The 19,729-nt window shown below is 47.8% G+C and overlaps 1 protein-coding gene across 1 annotated transcript in view; it reads left to right on the top strand.

The window, feature by feature from the left end:
• The window catches only part of TNN (tenascin N), a 58,728-nt gene that overhangs the window by 1,346 nt on the left and 37,653 nt on the right, over positions 1 to 19,729 (top strand). The window contains exons 2-7 of the mRNA XM_045546534.1: positions 823 to 1,197; positions 1,661 to 1,924; positions 5,034 to 5,219; positions 6,451 to 6,540; positions 14,659 to 14,922; positions 18,328 to 18,594. Coding sequence (XP_045402490.1) covers positions 823 to 1,197; positions 1,661 to 1,924; positions 5,034 to 5,219; positions 6,451 to 6,540; positions 14,659 to 14,922; positions 18,328 to 18,594 — 1,446 coding nt within the window. The remainder of the gene's footprint in view (positions 1 to 822; positions 1,198 to 1,660; positions 1,925 to 5,033; positions 5,220 to 6,450; positions 6,541 to 14,658; positions 14,923 to 18,327; positions 18,595 to 19,729) is intronic.

Below are 19,729 nucleotides of genomic sequence, written 5' to 3'. Positions count from 1 at the left end.
TTAGCTTCTGCAGTTTCACTTTTCCAGGCTTCAGTTAGGCTTATAGCACAAGGTTGCAGCCTTGCTGGGTCCAGGGGGATCGCCCCATAATAAGACAAACTCCAACTTGCCTCTCCTAGCCCCCCAGCCGACAATGTCGGGGTGGGACATTTAAGTCCCCTTCATAGAAAGGCACTAAAAAATGACCACCAGTCAGAGGGGAAGGAACGAGAACAATTCACATGGGAAGGAAGAGGGAAGAAGGGTGGTTCCTGCAGCTTTTTTTTTTTTTTTTTTTGAGACAGAGTCTCACTTTGTTGCCCGGGCTAGAGTGAGTGCCGTGGCGTCAGCCTAGCTCACAGCAACCTCAAACTCCTGGGCTTAAGCAATCCTACTGCCTCAGCCTTCCCAGTAGCGGGGACTACAGGCATGTGCCACCATGCCCGGCTAATTTTTTCTATATATATTTTTAGTTGGCCAGCTAATTTCTTTCTATTTTTAGTAGAGACAGGGGTCTTGCTCAGGCTGGTCTCGAACTCCTGACCTGGAGCGATCCACCCGCCTCAGCCTCCCAGAGGGCTAGGATTACAGGCGTGAGCCACTGCGCCGGGCCTGGTTCCTGCAGCTTTTCAGGTAGAGAAAGAAGGAAAAATGTGTAGACTTTGCACATCAGAGTCTGGCTGGAAAGGGCCAACACCTGTCTCCCTCATGGAGGCCGACCATCCTCCTAAGAAAGAGCCATGCAACACCCAGAAATCACCAGCCCCCTCCTAGGGGTCTCCAAGGAAGGAGATCCCCACCCACGGCCCTTCCAAACCCGCCTGCTGTTTTCCCTCCTCCCAGATCTGAGCCGCCACTGCAGCGGCCACGGGACCTTTTCCCTGGAGACCTGCAGCTGCCACTGCGAGCAGGGCTGGGAGGGCGCCGCCTGCGAGCAGCCCGCCTGCCCCGGGGCGTGCAGCGGCCACGGGCGCTGTGTGGACGGGCGCTGCCTGTGCCACGAGCCCTACGTGGGCGCCGACTGCAGCTACCCGGCCTGCCCCGAGAACTGCAGCGGGCACGGCGTGTGCGTGCACGGCGTCTGCCAGTGCCACGAGGACTTCACGTCGGAGGACTGCAGCGAGCGGCGCTGCCCCGGCGACTGCAGCGGCCACGGCTTCTGCGACACGGGCGAGTGTTACTGCGAGGAGGGCTTCACAGGCCTCGACTGCGCCCAGGGTGAGAGCGGAGATGCGCCCTCACTCTTCCTCCCCTGCGCCCATGTAACCAGCGATTCACATTGTCCTATTGCGGGGCGGAGGGTGTCTCCTCCTTTAGCCTAAATCAGAATCCCCCAAAAGACTTGTTAAAACACAGATTGCTGGGCCCCACCCCCAGAGTTTCTGATTCTGGGGTGGGGCCCAAGAATTTGCATTTCTAACAGGTTTCCAGGTGACAGATTGGGGCCAGAACGTTGAGGACCACTGGTTTTGTGTTTTAATGATGTGTGTGTGTATTAACTCCCTACCAGACAATAAGTTACGGGGGATCAAGAATGGTGCCTCACACGGGTCTGCACCCCACCCCCGCCCCCACACACGGTCACAGTGTTAAGCGTATAGCCGGGCTCGGGGAATGCTCATTGGCTAGGACTCTCAGCCTCCGTCCTCACCCTCTCCACCCTGTTCCTGTTCTGCCTCAGTGGTGGCCCCCCAGGGCCTGCAGCTGCTCAGGAGCACAGAGGACTCCCTGCTGGTGAGCTGGGAGCCCTCCAGCGAGGCGGACCACTACCTCCTCAGCTACCACCCGCTCGGGAAGGAGCTCTCCGGGAAGCAGATCCAGGTGCCCAAGGAGCAGCACAGCTATGAGATTCCCGGTTTGCTGCCTGGAACCAAGTACATAGTCACCCTGCGCAACGTGAGGAAAGAAGTGTCCAGCAGCCCACAGCATCTATTAGCCACCACAGGTGAGGAAGTAGCCAGATGCCCAGGTTTCCCTCAAGAAGCACCAGGTCAAATGTTTTCTCTCAGTGTCCCCACACACCTTCTACTCGTGGGGCCATTGCCCTGTTTTGGGGTTTGAAAAACAGAGGTGCTGCAGTCCTAGGTTCTGGGGAAAAGTCCCAGTTCTCTCTGCCCTTTCCCTGCTCCATGATTCCTGGCTCCTCCAAGCCAGGGATGGCAGCCTGTTGGATTGGGGCTCAAGGAGTCCTCTATGTCCCTGAGATTAGTAAAGTCTGCACCCCCACACCAGCAGCCAAAGGGTACACTGGCATCTCCAGCCCTGCACTGAGCCTCCAAGGCCATTGAGCGAGCTCAGGCTGGTGTGGGCAAGAGGCTGCTGAAGCCATCTGGGTTGGTTAGATTCATCCCAGCAGGAAAGACAGGACGAGCATGGGGTAATTGAAGAAGTTTAAGGAAGAGGTTGTTCACAAAGGTGTGCATAGCGTTTGGATGGTGAAACAGTAGAGCCAGCATCAGTGGGGATACACCCCAGCCTGGAGGGGCAAGGTGTAGACGATGGCACTTGGATTCATTTGGGGGCTGCACAAAAGGGCTGCCTGGGGGTTGGTTTTGGTGGGGGATGCAGGCAGTCCACTGTGTCACCACAGGGTGGGAGTGAAGATCAATTGCCCGAACTCTCTCTCCTGTGCTCTGATCTGCTGGTGATTCCCACTGGCCGAATGCAGAAGCCAGAGGGCCAGGGAACCTGGATGACTCAATTCATCAGAGTCATAACCTGCAATGCAGAGCAGGATGGGGGATGGTGGAGGCTGGATCTGGAGGAACAGAGTCTCCGGTACCACCAAATGCCACCAAAATGTTTGGAGGGGATAAGCATTATTGCTTACTCTTTAAAAACTCTTGTTGCCTCTTGAAAGTTCTTAAAGAGTTAGATCCTGAAGGATTTGGAGAAACCTGTTGGTTGGGTGACTTTGATTCATTCCTTCACCCCAACACATTTTTACTGAGCCTACCATGTACCAGGCACTGTTCTAGGTGCTGATAAAAATGCACTGTCTCCATCCTGCCCTAAACTCCTGGGGAAAGATCCAGGGGCATCCAGATGGTTGGGACTTCGGCATGCAGTTGCCTTTGCATAAACGTCAGGCTGTCTGTCCTTTTTAGGTGGTGGGCACAGGGTGGGGCCAGTGTTGGAAAGGGCCGTGAGAGACTTGCCATCCCAAGGGCACAGTTTGTGATTGCCTTTGACAATGCCCTCCAGCCAGAGACCCCTAGGAACAGACTATCCCTGTAGTGGAACGACTTGGGTTTCTTGTTTGTTTCAGCATGGGAGGCTGCACACCACGGGGAACCATGGGCGTCTCAGTAAGAGAGTGTTAGAAAGGCCTGGTTATGGAATTTGGGCCTGTGTTAGGTAATTGGGGGAAGGTTTAACGCAGCAAGGATTTGCTTTGGATTGTTAAGAAGTGGGGGTGGTTCTGTGGGTGGGTATCTTAGAGAATCTTTTCTAGGAAGAGGGCAGAGCAAAGGCAGCTAAAGCTGTGCTTGGAAGGGAGTGGCAGGCCGGCCAGGACGGCGCCCAGAGCCTCCCGGTGAAGGACAGAGGCGTCTGTTCTGAAAGTCGTAGCAGCCCCCCATGGCGTCTTGCTCTCAGGACTTGTGCAGCCCTGCAAGTGTGAAGTTTGTCTTTCTGTCTAATCTGATTCAAGTTAAACCCAATCTTACTTGCTCCTTGGGGGAGCCTCAGATGAGAGAGACACTTATCCCCAACATAATCTTGAACATTTTCATTATGTCCATGCTTTTTCATTTGAGCATCCTTCCAATTCTCAGAAGCCTTGCAGGACCTCTTCTACGACCTTGAGTCACTTCCATTACTCACCTGTTGTCCTGCCCCTCAGGGAATTCCGTTTCTGAAGGAAGTCTAAAAACAGAACCCGCAGGCTGGCAGATGGGAGCCAGTGGGTGAGAGGACATGCTTCAGAGACAAGGCTCTGTGAGCTGCTTTATCTGCAACAGAGTGAGTCAAGGACGTTCAGAGCCAAGGGGCCTCGAGGTCACTGAGTTCACACCCTGCCTGGTGCACAAATTCCCGGTCCTACATCCTGACAAGGGGTCCGTTGGCCTAGGTGGAAACACCACCAAGGAGGTGCAGGTGGGGATGTGACTGAGGGAGGGGCAAGGCGGAGAATCGGGGCATTTGTCTTCCTTGTTACAAACTTACAAGGCCAGGCTCCATCAGCCTGGGACGTGGCTGCTGGAATTCACAGTGCTCCCAAAAGACCTCAGCCCTCCCACCCCCCTTAGAAAAGACTTTCCCCTTACAGCCATATCAGTGATGCATTCCTTTGTATTCATCACTAAAATTTCATGGATTTTTTTGAGTGGAAGGGTAAACATTTAGCTGTTAATACTTAACTATGAATAAATGTATACAGTAATTCTCCTCCTTCACTGGGCAGATAGATTGGGCAGCATGAGAATACCAGGTACCTGGTGGCAGTGCTAAAATTTGGTAGAAGGTGCAGGAAGGATACTGAGAGGGACCAAATTAAAATTCACCTACTTTATAGTTTTGCCTAGGATTCATGCTTAGAGGAGAATTTGAGAGGCAGGGGCTATAATGTGGGAGATGGAGGAAGGAGCTGGTTGTATTATCTCACCAATGTTATACTCTAGAAAATCTGCCGAGCATTTTCCTTAACTTCACATGGAAGGACTGTGCTTCTCATCCTGAGGTCATCTTGGAGGGCAGGGCCTCTGCAGCCGAAGGGTGGGCATTCAGTCCAGAGCAGTCTGAGACCTGGGCTGAGTGGCTTGGGTGGCCGGCCTGAGAGGTACAGCTTGGACTTGACCAAAGTCACTGTGGGCCAGGGAGGGCTGCATGGCACCTCATGAGGGGGGCAGTGGAGGCTTTCCCAGAAGACAGTCTGCCCTCCATGGAAAATCACTTTGGTAGCTCTAAGACACCTGTTAAGGACTGTGTCCTGGAGCTGAGCCAGCTCTCAACATGTCAAGAAAGGGAGCTGACTTGGTAGCCAGTGGCTTGTCACAGACCTTTGGGACTTCTGCTCTTCACTGCTTTCTCTTGCCTCCCGGATCCCGCCCTAGACCTTGCTGTGCTTGGCACCGCTTGGGTGACAGAGGAGACCGAGAACTCCCTCGATGTGGAGTGGGAGAACCCCTCAACCGAGGTGGACTACTACAAGCTGCGGTATGGCCCCATGACAGGGCAGGAGGTGGCTGAGGTCACTGTGCCCAAGAGCAGTGACCCCAAGAGCCGATATGACATCACTGGTAAGAGCCAACACTGAGGATGTGAGGTGTTTGCTGCGGATACTGAGATGGGGACAGTGTGTGTAGAAGCTACCAGCTCTGCCCTACTTAAGTGTACACAGAGGGTCCTGGGGCCTTAGGAATCACACTTGACCCCTGACCCCTGAAACTCCCAGACATGAGCCCACCCTGGAGGCCCATACACTCTGGTCCGGCATCAGAGCTGCAATCCCAGGGCACCTGGTTATCAGGTTACACTTCTGAGATGTCCTCCAAGTCAGCTAAGCTGCTTGAAGACCCTGTCTGTGTCTCAGGACGGTCTTGATGGTGTACAGACATGCATTTGGGAGGAACTGCGTGTGTGGGTGTGGGAGGGGGAGGGATTTTGAGATTGGTTTGCTGAGCATGATGCACAGAATGGTTGTGTCCGGAGACCCGGGGTGGGGGTCCCCATCTCACTGCCTCTGCTGATGCTGCCGAGAGCTGGAACCCACATGGCCACTAAGGAAACAGGGCTGCGGGATGGATCAAGTTGTACAATGCTTGATGTTTATACAATTTCCAGGGCTCTTTTAAAGAAAAATAACACCTAATCATGAACAGCCAATCAGGCACAGGGCCTTGGAAGGGGCCCAGGAAAGTGAAGGGCCCTGATTCTTATTAGTGTCAGGGTAAATTCTCCTCTGGGGCTGAGTCGTGCCGTCCACGCCCTGAGTTCCATCTTGAGAGAACATCCTGGGGTTCTCTGGGCTTGCGGAGTGGAGAATGAGGCTGTGTGCCTCACACACGCGGCTCTCTGCTTGCATTCTGCCACCAGAGTCTGAATGTTTGTGCTATGGGGAACAATCATTCAGATCGCTTCTACAGGGAAGTAATTTAAAAGAAAAAAGAAAAGGGAAAAAATCCAGACTCATTATTACAATGAGAAAAAAAAGAAAATTTTGAGGGAAAAGGATATTTGGAGGCAGGAAAACATTTGGGGCTTTAAATAAAATTGGGACATAAGTGCTAGGTGGCCCAGCAAAGAACGGGAACACCAACAAAGAATGGGAGCACCGTGGTCTTCATCGCCCCTGCTCTGACCCCTCCCCTGCCCCAACCCATAGGCCCAGGTGAGGCCTCAGATTCCACTGTGCTGTGGGGCTTCGTTCACCCGCCTCTCCCCTCGCAAGAGAAACCCTGGGAAGGGCAGCACTGGCGGTGGCGGTGCCTGGAGCCTGTCCTCACATCCAGCCTGGCTGCTTGGTTCCAGGTCTGCAGCCCGGGACGGAGTATAAGATCACAGTGGTCCCCATGCGAGGAGAGCTGGAGGGAAAGCCGATTCTCCTGAATGGCAGGACAGGTGAGAGCCACTTGGGGCACAATCAACATTTAATCATGTTCGCAGTCTGATATTTTTCTTGGCTGACTCCTCTCTGGATAAAAATTCTGGGATTTGCATGTAGAGGATTCTATACCTTTATGTACTAACATCTATTTGTGGGGGGTGGGGGAGGAGAACGAAACCTTTTTCTGTTTCAAATTTTTTCTTGCCATTGAAAATCTTCCCCAGCATCTTGGGATCAAAGGAAAAGACCATCTCTGATACCTTCCTGGTTATTTTAATAGTTTCAATCACTGGGTTGTTTTTAAGGTACTTACTGTTTTGGATGTAGGAACACAGCTCAGTATTACCTAAAGACAGGTGATCTATAATTTGTTCTTTTCACGTCTATATTTTTTCCTGATGACCACACTCAGACAGTCTGTTTTAGAATGTCAAAAAATATTAAGGACCCTCACGTGGCAACAGTGGTATGTTTAACATCTGTATATTGAGAAAATATACGATGATAAAACGTTATAAATCAGTAACATTTAACAATGAATTTGTAATTTATTAATCAGAACAGAATTTGAGCACATTGTAGTCATATACATAAGACACCCTATGTAACTTTTAGTTTTTAAACAATGCTTGAATTGTGAGCCTCCCGCAATAGCTCTGGCTCCTTCTCCAAGTTAGGAACCCGTAATCTTGGACGTAACCCCACAGGTGGAGGTTAATATTTGGGGCCAGCAATGAAGGGGTCTTTGAATTTTGAGTCTTCCTTGAAAAGTTCTTTAGTTCTTTCCAATTCTGTCCTGGAGGCCGCGTGTTGGGGTGGTAAGAATAAGGGGTGAGGTGGTGTGAGAATGGAAATCCCTATCTTAGCTGCTTAATATTGCATATCTGGAGTCTGGAAGAGTTATGGTTGGACAATTACAAAGGACAAAATATAATTTAATTTACAACCTAGACTATATAGACTGTGCAGCCTGCCTGAATAGTGGACTAATGAAACGTTTTAGTAAGTTGAAAAATGACAAGTTTTTCCCTTGCTTCCGGTGGCTTTCTCTGGAGTTGTGAATTGAGAGCTTACTATATGCCAGGCATTATACTCACTAAACACTTGTCATGGGTTATCTCATTTAGTTCTCACAGTAATCCTGTGAAGCAGGTACTTTTATTATTTTTAGGTCATGTATAAGAAAACTGAGGCTTAGAGAAGTTAAGCTCAAGATTGACTATCTGGGAAGGACAGAGTTGGGGCTTGAACCCAGGATGTCCAAGTCAAAGCCTTTGGGCTTAGCTACAAAGCTAAAGTGCTTCCCATTTTTACTTTCCTGCAAGAAATGAATACTTTTCTTCTCTTACACAGTCAACACAACACAGAACACTCCACCTCTGGCAGTGGATTTTCCCTGCACACCAATCAGTTCTTCATCAGACACCACCTGGGTGTCCTGTAATTCAATTCAATTCCGACACTATCTACCTGGAGACACATCAGATCCAACAGGCTTAGTCTCACAAGACTGCCCCCACTTCCGATGCCAATAGCAATCTCCTGCTGTGACCTGTACTTCTGACCAACTGGCTATGAATCAGGGGTTCCTATGAACCCCTCCTCAGGTTCTATTAATTTGCTAGAGAGGCTCACAGACTCAGAGAAACACTTTACTTACATTTACCCATTTATTATAAATAACATTACAAAGGATCCAGATGAATACCCAATGCAAGAGATGCACAGGGCAAGGTATGTGGGAAGGGGCACGGAGCTTCCATGCCCCCTCTGGCTGTGCTACCATCCAGGCACCTCCTTGCGTTCAGCCACCCAGAAACTCTCCAAACCCTGTCCTTTTGGGTTTTCATGGAGGCTTCATCATGTAGGCAAGATTGATTAGATCATTGGCCACTGGTGATTACTCAACCGTTAGCACCTTTTCCCTCCCCAGCAGGGGTGGGGGTGGGGCTGAAAGTTCCTCTCATTACTTGGTTGGTTCCCCTTGCAACCACTCTCTCATCCTGAGACTTTCCAGGAGCCCCCAGCCATCCGTCCTCTCACTAGCATACAAAACAACACTTACCGCTTCAAAGATTCCAAGGGTTCAAAGATTTAGGAGCCATGTGCCAGGAATCCAGGTGACCAAGACCAAATATGTTTCTTATTATAAATCACAATATCACATCTCTTATCCTTCTTGTTCATTATTTGTGGTTAATTTTCATACTGTTTACTCCCTAACTAAAAAAGTTTCTGTGGCTTCTCATTGCTAGGATAGGGTATAATCCTTTTATCTTGGCCTAGGTGGGCCTGTCCAACCTGGGCCATTGATAGTCTCACTACTTCCTGTAGCCAGACTGTTCCTGGAGCTTCCTAACACAGGAGCCTTATCTCTGCACTGTGGGTTCATGTTGTTACCTTAGCCTAGAAAGCTGTCTGCTGTTTTCTTTAGCTACCAATTAATTCAATTCAACAAACATTTATTGAACAGTACAGTTAGGCAAAAGAGGTGTGGTCACTTTAGAAGCTTCCAGAGGTGATAAGCCATGGTGCCTGTCCTGCAGGGATTTACAGCAGTACAGCAATAATGCCACTCATCCTTCCAGGCTGGGTTAAAACTTGACTTCTCCATTGGAGTCTTCTGTGACCACATTAAATGCCAGCCATCTTTGCCTGTGAATTCCTAGAGCATTTAATCACATATAGCCTTGATTTGCTAGTTAACCTTTCCAGTATATTATCCCAACTAGAATGTCACCGTTCAAGTAGTGTTTTTATTGTCAATTATATCCTAAAAGCAGGATGGAATATTTTATTGGATTGCAAATAAATTTGTGTCACATGTCTTACCACCATAAAAAAGAAAAAGACACTATAATTTCTAACAAAAGGAAACACTCTCAAACCTGGCTAGACTGTTAATTAAATTCAGGGGAAAAAAGAATCCCTATTTGCTCCAAATGGTTTGCATCCCACAAGATGGGAAAAGACAGTGCATCTTAAGAACAGCATGAGCATGTGCAGGGAGGAAATGACACAGTTCAGGTATTTTCCATTTAGCAAATCACCCAGTGGGACCAATGCCACAGAAGGGAAAGAGCCGACGGAAAGTCCTCACCCTGTTAACACACTCAAAGTGCGTTGAGGCGCCTTCCAGAAAGGCCAGCCTTCAGAAGCAGGTCAGCTTCAAGGGCAGCAAGCACAAGCCAGGCTGGTGTCTTTGGGATAATGTCTCTGGACCTCGCCATCTGACCCTCCCCCACTTGCAGCCACACTTCGCGGCTCAGCTAGGCAGGCCACAGACTGAGAGGTGATGCCATCCTTTTGTCCTCAGGTTTTGTATCTATAAGATGAAGGGTTGGGTTGAATGAATTTAAAGTCGTCTCTCTTATTCTTTTTCATGAGTATGATATTCTTTTAATAACATCTACAAGTCATGCCTCCCTTTGGTGGGCGTGAAACAAGGCTTGCTATGTTCTGTTTCATCAGCTCCCTGTGCAGCAGAGCCTGTGGCCTGGCATATTCACTTGTCAACAGTTTCCTCAGAACTTTTCCCACTGGACTATGCTATGATGAAATAGCAGATCTGCTTCTCTTCTTATCGTTTTCACTTGTTACTGATACCCAAACACAATGCTCCATTGAAATGGCCTAGCCTCCTAAAACTTCCCCTCCCAAACTCCATGTTCCAAGCTGAGCTCCTGTCAACATCCAGAACTCCTGTCTCACACTGCCCGTGGCTGAAGAGCAATGACCGTCTCTATCATTCGAGTAACCACTGTATTCTGGTGGGCTTCTGTATACTGTGAGGCTTTATGAATATTGTCTCTAATCCTTATAATAGCATTGCAAGCATTGTTATTCCCACTTGATAGATGAGAACATTGAAACCTACAGCATTTAGGAGACTCCAGGTGAACTAATAAATAGCTGAGCTGGCATTTGAACCTAGGTTTGCTTGAGACAAACGTTGATAATCTTTCCAGAAGCAAAACTAGAGGACAGTAGGAAGAGGGCTTGATCTCTCCAAGCACACTCTCTACAAATGGTGCCTTTTGAATAATTTTGTAGCCACAATGGAAAGGCAGGAGAGGAGGCTCGTGAAAGCAAGGTCATGGAATGCATAGGGACTGTAGTCCAGAGGAACCTTGTCCATGAACCAACCTTCTAATCAATAACATAACCCTGCCCCCTATCTCTGCCCCTAAGCTCATGTCTCATGGATTTTACAACATGCCTGCACCATTTTCTACCACACCAACTGCGTAATTCACAGGTGGCCGCTGTGAATGGAGCAACCTGTTCCTAATGCCTGTGGCCATGCGCTGCAGTGTGGGCGTGTGCTGTGTGTTACAGCCTAGACTGAGAACAGCCATTCCCTACCCAGCCCTGTGCTGAATCTTGTTATAAAGTGGAGCAAACTTTCCTGATGCAAACAGAGCTCCTAACTAACTAACCTCTTCCATGTACTGTGTTCAGGTTTTGCACATTAGATGTCTTTGAAGTGGGGCTCACCTTTATTCTAACTACCACACGTACTCAAAGTCCCACTTATCAAGCCTTACAAGTCTTGCCTTAAATCTCTCCGACCTTGAATGATCGCAGGAAAGGTCACACCAGGGCTGCTAGTGTCTAGCAGGTGGGGAGTTGCAGCCTGACAAGGACGTTGGGGCTGGACTAGGCAGAGCCTGTCTTGCAGTTGCGGCTACAGCTGTGACTCATCTGTGACTTGGCCAGCTACTGCAGCTACTGCAAGGCTTCATTGCATGGAAAAACTGCTAATGATCCTCATATATTTTACTGGCAGAGAGGGAGGTTTAAGTCCTGCAGAGCTGCCCTCTCCCAGCTATCTGGCCTATTGTGGTGGTCCCATCTCTGAGGGCTTCCTCCCATTCCTGTATCTCGGCATCTGATTCCCATCCTGAGAATTATCAAGAAGAGCAGCTCTGTGAAGAGCCTCCTTCTCATTTAAGTTGTTGTTAGGGAGTTGAGAGAAGCGGGGAGGCAGAGGGCAGAGAGCCCTAAGTTCTAGGCTGGCCCAGCCCCTAACTGGCCCTGTGAGCTTGCAGAAGTCACGTCTCCTCTCTGGGCTTAAACATCCAGATCTCCTGTAACTCTGGTGTGGTATGTTCTACCTACCCACCGTTCATAGTCAAATGCCTTTTCCTTGTTCTTCTCCATCCCTTGAAGGCTCTGGGGCTGTTAGGGGAAAAGGGAGCTCCAGGGCTGGTTGCTGTTTCCTCCGTCAGCCCACGTGGGTGCGATAGATCTTTCAGCACACGCAGGCAGCACCGACCCTACACAGCCATGGGCCTGTGCTGTGGTTCCAGAAGCTACATTAAAAAGCACTGACCTGGGACAGGGGGAGGGCGTGGAAGGCACTGCTGGGATCCGGGGCTATACAGATGTGTGTTGCTTTGGAGATGGTGAGGGTCAGGGACTTTAAGAGCAAAAATTTTAGGGCGTCTTTGCTCTCTTCTTCCCCCAGTCTGTCTTTTCTATTCCCAGTTCATCACTAATTTCTCCAGCCTTTGGAGTGCTCTTGTTATCCCTTCCCTATAGTGTGCAGAATTATGTCTTGCTTTGAAAGAAGCAACAGGCCAAGAAGAGAGTCCTCTCTATTGTTGGGCACTCTTTCTCCTGAACATTCTCTCAGAACCTGCTTGAGCCTGCAGAGATCCTTGACATGTCCTCAGGGCCAGAAGGTGGGTGTCTGCATCCTGGTTGCCCACTCTCATTCTTGACACCCTACCAGTGAGGTGTGCCAGGTGCTCATCTCCCAGAGGCAAGAGAACAAGACCATTTTCTTTCTCTCGTTGTCTCTCGAAGTTCTAGTCTATTACTGCTGCTGGACTCAGATTACAGCAACCTTTCAGATCACACTTGATTTTACTTATAATTTAATATTATTATTTGTTTCAAAAGAAAAGGTGGATGATAGTGCTGCTTAGGATATAAAGTGGAAATATGTAGTCTTTGTTAGATAGGAATGGGTTCAAACGTTGGCCCAACTATTCTACCCATAGCCCTGTCAATTCCCAGCTCCACGAAGGCACTCAGTGAATGTTTGTAGAATGAGTCAGTGATGACCATTCCACAAACTTGACCGTGGGAAAGTTATCTCACTTCTCTGAGTCTGTCATGCAGTTAGTGCTCTAAAAATGCCATTATTCATTTGCCAAACTAGTACATGGGAAACCTGATAAATGCCTTGTGTTGTTACTATCAGATTTGGTAAAGTAATATGTGAAAAGTATGTGGAACTTAGCATATACTCAATAAATGGCAGTTGATTTACTAAATGAAACATGCACTGCCTCTGGTGATGGAATGTATTTTATTTCCTTGCACACGAATGAAATGCTGCTGTTGTGCTTGAGAAAGGTGCATTGTAGCTGATGTTAAAAAATGAGGTTGGCTGGACGTGGTGGCCCACTCCTGTAATCCCAGCACTTCAGGAGGCTGAGGCAGGAGGATAGATTGAGGCCAGGAGTTTGAGACCAGCCTGGCAACATAGAAAGACCCCATCTCTACAGAATATTTTTTTTAAAGTGAGACTATGGGAAGTTGTAACTTCTCTCTGGAGAGCCTTCAGCCAAGAGAACAAGAGCAGCATGGAAAGGAAGGAGAAATGCTTGGGTATCCGAGAGTAAGAAGCTGTTTTGTGTGTCGTTACCCAGCAGGACACCAATCTGCGCGTAGGGAGGGTTCTCATGGCATGACTCAGCTTCATTCTTTGTCAGCAACCTTGATGGATGTGCCCAGATAGCTCACTTATTAAGTTCCCAAATGATAAGAAGCTGGAAAGAAAAGGGCATGTTGGATGAAAGACTAAATTATACATGGAATTGATAAGATAAAATATAACAAGAATAAATGTTGGTTACAGAAAATGTATTAGACATGCAAAAAAAGGGGGTGATGTGGCTTAACATGGAGGTTCCCAGCCTTCACTGTACATCAGAATTACCTGGGGAATTTTGTTTATTTGTTTTTTATTTTTTTATTTTTTTGAGACAGAGTCTCACTCTGTTGCCCAGGCTAGAGTGCCGTGGCATCAGCCTAGCTCACAGCAACCTCAAACTCCTGGGCTCAAGCAATCCTTCTACCTCAGCCTCCCAAGTAGCTGGGACTATAGGCATGCGCCACCATGCCTGGCTAATTTTTTCTATGTATTTTTAGTTGTCCAGCTAGTTTCTTTCTATTTTTAGTAGAGATGGGGTCTCACTCTTGCTCAGGCTTGTCTTGAACTCCTCAGCTCAAGCAATCCTCCTGCCTTGGCCTCCCAGAGTGCTAGGATTACAGGCATGAGCCACCGTGCCTGGCCTGTTTTTTAAATAGAGATGCCAGGTCTTATCTACTTATTCTACTTTCTGAAGTAGAATCTCTGGTGGTGGTATTTAGCAGGTGCCCAAAGTTGACAAAGGTTGAGAACCTGTGGGTTAGCCTGGACATATGTGAAAAAAATTAGGGATTTTCTAAGGCCATGGGCTCAGCACGGTGTCTACGGCATGGCTGGCATATTGCTCTGGTTGGTCCTTTTTGAATATAAACTCCAGTGGGCAGGAATTTCTGACTATTTTGCTCACTGGTGACTCCTGAGTGTCATCATGGTCCCTGGCACATAATGAACATTCAATGAATTGTTGCTGAATGAATGAACTGTGTTTTGGGGATTTTTATTTGAGAAGAGAAAGAAAGGATGATGTCTAGATTTAAGTGTCAGGTCTAGAAACTATAATTTGGAAGGAATGGGTAGGAGAGGTGGTGGTGTTTGATTTGAAGAGAGTCAGGAAGGAGAATGAGAGCTCTTCTTGAATACTTGCTGAGTGGTCTCCTGGAAGAGGAATTAGATGGATTCTATATGTCCACCTGGGGTAGACACAGTTGAAGGAGTTACATTTGAAGTTGCTACACCTGAAGGAGTTTTCTCTGATGGGTTCAGCGGTCTGAAAGTGGAATGGATTATTTCGTCCATCAGGGAGATGTTTCTCAGTTTAGGGTCCAAGCAGAGGCCAGTTGTTTACCTGTCACAGATGATGGAGAGGCCCTCTTGCGTTGTATAGACAGACCATTGAACTAGGTCGCATCTATGATCTCGACCAGCCAAATGGTTTCTCTGATTTTACTTCTCATGTATTTTTATGAAGAAATTGATGGTCCAACCAATGTGGTCACTGATCGAGTGACAGAAGACACTGCAACTGTCTCTTGGAACCCGGTGCAGGCTGCCATAGACAAGTACATGGTGCGCTACACCTCCGCTGATGGGGAGAGCAAGGAGACGGCAGTACACAAGGACCAGACCAGCACCATGTTGACGGGCCTGAAGCCGGGAGAGGCATACAAAGTCTACGTGTGGGCCGAGAGGGGCAACCAGGGGAGCAAGAAAGCTGACACCAAGGCCCTCACAGGTAACGGGAGCATAACCAGGTTTCCTCATGGCAGGGAGAAGATTGAATTTTGAAGCAGGAGGTCATTGCTCACCTGGCATCAGATCTTTTGTTTGCAGGGATGGCGGGGGAAGGTTAAAAACGCAATTTTGAATTTCATAATTATGAATCTTTTCCTTTTTAACTTCAAACAAAAGAGACCAACCTTTTTATTTGATGCAGACGGTCCTACTTATTTGGGTTGGAATTCCATATGCAAACTCCCTTGGAGTAGAGTAAAACTTTCTAATTTTTATTTTTTAGATGTGAAAACTTAAAAAAACATTGGGCTGACAGGGAATTTGAATGCTTATCACAGTTTGCAGTGGCTGTACAAGCACTTTGCATATAATCCGGAGCTCTCTTTCAGACTGTGGAAATGGTTTGCATCCTGAGTCAACATTCACCAAATGTACCCATTCTGACTTTATGATTTTTAGAAACAATGAAGGTCCCCATACTTCACCCAGTCATTCTGCTCAGCTCATGCCTGCAGGGGTCCTGGGACTATACTGGGACGTAGGCTGCCCATTTTTTCTGTCTAAATCCTCTGGTGCATCCCTGAATTCAGAGCATTCTGATCCTGGAGCCCACTTGAGGTTCCAAAACACTTGGCAGGAAATTAGAGGGAAAGGATCCACTTATGACTTGGGCTCTGCTCTGAACAGTCACAGAGTGTAGAGGCTCTCAGAGAAGCAATTAAGTAATTAGGAATGTGGTTTCAGAATCATGACTGTCCAGGTTTTAATCTCAGCTCTGCTATTTATTAGCTGAGTGGCTTTGGGCAAGTTACTTCTTCTCTGTTCCTCAATTTCGGTTTTCTTTTCTTTCATTTCTTCTCCTCTTCTTCTTCTTCTTCTTTTTTTTTTTTGAGGAAGAATCTTGCTCTGTTGTCCAGGCTGGAGTGCAGTGGTGCAATTGTAGCTCACTGAAACCTCGAACTCCTGGGTTCAAGCAATCCTCCTGCCTCAGCCTCCCAAGTAGCTGGGACTACAGGCACATACCACCACACTGGCTAATTTTTTTAATTTTCTGTAGGGACAGGGTCTTGCTATGTTGCCCAAGCTGGTCTCGAACTCCTGGCCTTGGCCTCCCAAAGTGCTGGGATTGTAGGTGTGAGCCACTGCAACTGGCTTCTCTGTTTCTTATCTGTAAAATGAGGCATATGAGTGTCTCCATCATAGAATTATTGGGAAGGTTACATGAGTTAATTCATATAAAATGCCTGACACGTAGTGAATGCTATATAAGTGATAGCAATGATGATTTCTTAGAATGTTAATTAGCATTTGGCCCTGGAAACATTTTGTGGTGCACAGCCTCTAGAGCCAGGTGGGCCTCAGAGAGCTGACCTCTCCTCCATGGGAGGAGAGAAGAAGCTGACAGTAAGGGCAGTGAGATCTAAATTTGTTTAAAATCAGCACCATGAACTTTCTATAAAGGGCCAGGTAGTAAATATTTTTGGCTTTGGGGGCCAGATGGTCTCTGTTGCAAATACTCAGCTCTGCCACTGAGGAGTGCAAGCAGCCACCGACGATACCATACACACGTACTGGTAATGCTGTGTTCCAGTAAAACCTTTTTTGATAAAGGTCCGCAGGCAGTGGGTCAGATTTGGCCCATGGGCTATAGTTTGCTGCCTCCTGGTTTACATTATACATGACTTTCTGTTCACTAAGGTTTTGAGTGTTGTGAAAAGAAAGAACATGTGAGTCAGTAGAAGTTGGAATAGAGAACCTTCCCTTCCCTCAGGTGGGGAGGCATGAGTGAGCCCCAGCATGCGGGAGCCCCAGGGTGCAGTGCTGCTATAGGCACAGCGCTGGGCTCTGGGCTGCAAAGCTGGAGGACATGGGTCATGCCTGAATGGCATTCACAATGCTCTGGGTAGAGAAGACAAGCAAAAACCATGAAGTATGTTGAGTTATGTTCTAGAGCATTATATATTAGAATGTAATAATAATAGAAATAAAGTGCACCATAAATGTAATGCGCTTGAATCATCCTGAAACCACCCCCCTCTCCTTGGTCTGTGGAAAAGTTGTCTTCCATGAAAGCGGTCCCTGGTGCCCAAAAGGTTGGGGACTGCTGTTCTAGAGCAAGCAGATGTCCCTGGAGCTGCATGACCTGATAAACTGATACCTACCACAGACTGGGGTGGGAGAGGGGCCATGCAGGCTGTGGGAGGAGGTGACACCTGGACAGAACCTGGCAGGACAGGTGGGAGTTAGCAGTGGAGGTGGCACATGCAGAGGCCTAAGGTGTGCAAACATGGCGGGCTGGGTGATCTCCAGTGGTTTGGTGGGGGGGGAGTGAGAGTGGTGCAGTAGTGGTGCAGCTCAGAGTCCTGGGTGCTGAGTCATTTGTCCCCACGTGTCAGATGTCCGAGGTGCATGCTGAACTCTGTGCTCCGTAAGGCGAGTCATCGTACGTGGCCGTGCAGTCCACCCGGCTGCCTGCCGACTTGGCAAGCGGTCGTGTGCAGGTCTGAAACGCAGGTGCTATCACAGGAAATGCAGCCTTGTGAGGAGGTGGTTTTTGAACCAGGATAATGAAGGCATGCCAACCATATCTCAGAATGCCTGGAGTTTTGACTCTAAGGGTTGACATTTTGAAAAGAATGTGATATTTCATACATTAAATGCCATTAATAATAACAATTCATATTTAAGCATTTACTATGCAATATCTCATTTACTGTTCACCATAACCTATGAGGTAGATACTAATATTTCCTTCTTTGGAGAGGGGAGGAGATGAAGACTTAAATTACTTGCTTGTCCAAAGTTAGCAACCAGAAAACCGTGGAGCCCAGGTTCTAACCCAGTTTAATCACATAGAAACCCAGACAGAGTCTACAAATAGGATTATTTTTATTAACCCAGACCTCAGATACCATCAGTTAAAAAAATCTCCTGGTTCCTTGACCACACACATAATGTTTTATATGAAAAGAACTGGCAGCTTCTACTTCCAGGATATTTTTCTTCCCAAAGAACATATAAGAGCAGATACAGAGATTTATTAAGTGTAATTGTTTTCAGGTGCAAGGAGTCAGGAACTGGAACAGTGTATTATGTAAATCCAGGATAAAGCAGAAATTCGAATGTGAAGACCAAGTCTTTTTATCCCAAAGCAACTTGTGAGAAAAGTTTATAGAGCTGATCTATCTGTTGGCTTTGTTTGAAAATTCTACGTCTCATTAAATGTTACAAGCTCATTCTTTGAATTTCAGACCCCTTATTTAATTCAAGTTTTTAGTTATTCTCAATCACTGGTGTGTAACAGACTGAAGTTTGTTGAGACCATCATTTTGTTTGTGTATGTGCTGGTTTTTCAGGAGCTAGAGAGTGGTAAAGGCTAAATTCTTTTTTCATTTCTCTCTTAAAGAAATCGACAGCCCAACAAACCTGGTGACTGACCGGGTGACAGAGAGTACGGCCACTGTCTCCTGGGACCCGGTGCAGGCAGCCATTGACAGGTATGTGGTGCGCTACACCTCTGCGGACGACCAAGAGATCAGACAGATGCCGGTGGGGAAGGAGCAGAGCAGCGCCGTCCTGACGGGCCTGAGGCCGGGCGTGGAGTACACGGTGTCCCTGTGGGCCGAGAAGGGGGCCCGGGAGAGCAAGAAGGCCGACACCACAGCCCCGACAGGTAACGGAGCGTACGTTATCACGTGTCCCGTCTATGCTGGTTTTCCTTCTCGGACCTTGGCATAAAGGGAGGCTTTATGGAAGAGCAGGCTGGCATTCCTCATAATAAGTTGTGTACCCTTCACTGCCTTTTACTGGCTTCTCTTAGACTGTGTATCTCAGATTTTGGTCTCCAAACTTTGGTCTTTAAAGATTGGTGGTTATTGCTATAGTCCTTTGTTCTTTCTCTGTCTATGCACCTGCTTTGTTGTTAGGACATTAAATGCTTCACCTTGCCAAGGAATAGATATGAAGAAAGCACAAGTAACTGTCAGGCTGAGGGAGCCAGACTTACGGATCATGGTCAATAAACACTTTTTTTTAACTTCTCACCTGTTTAAACCCTTTCTGTGCTTGTTTTTGTTTCTAGTCACTTTTAGTCCCCCCACAATGTATCATTTTAGTAACTGAAATGCCCGTTTCCATATAATCCTGCACATTACATTTATAGTTAAACTTCTGTCTCTCAGCTTGGGTCACTGGTGGGCTGCCTGCTGGGGACAGGGGACGAGCTCAGCTTTTCTTCTCTCTCCGTCCTTGGACTTCCAGCACTGTCATTCCAGCTTGCTACCTGCAGTGTCTGACCCATCTATGTTTGGCGCTGCAGGGAGCAGCCAAGAGGAGGAGGGGCCAGGGGTCATGGAAGGTCTTGCTTGACTGTAGCAGTCACAGGTGTTTGGGACAGTCATGGCTGCCAGGTGTTAAAGCTGACTCTGTTATGAAGGACTTTTGTGGTCCTCTTCCATGGGGAGGCGGGTGTCTCTCACCACAGTATCCTATGGGCAAATGCCTGTCTCCTATTGGTCTCTTATCCTCTTTCCTCTGTCCGTACATCAGGGGCTTCGCTACAATGCCTCTCTGGTGGGGTCACCTTGCTTCTGTAGGTGGTCCTCTTGAATAGCTCCTAATATAACCCCAGGTGGGCGCCCCCATGATTGGCCCACATTTGGTCCATGGGAAGCCTGTATGCATCCCTTGGTCCATTCAACTGGATCTGTGTTTTATAGTTTCCTTGTAGAGATCTTTTGCCTCCTTGGCTAAATTTATTCATAGGTATTTTATTTTTTTTATGTAGCTATTATAAATGGGATTGCTTT

The sequence above is a fragment of the Lemur catta genome, chromosome 3 (genome assembly GCF_020740605.2).
Source record: "Lemur catta isolate mLemCat1 chromosome 3, mLemCat1.pri, whole genome shotgun sequence".
NCBI classification, from domain to species: Eukaryota; Metazoa; Chordata; class Mammalia; order Primates; family Lemuridae; genus Lemur; species Lemur catta.
This window is presented reverse-complemented; position numbering and strand designations above follow the sequence as displayed.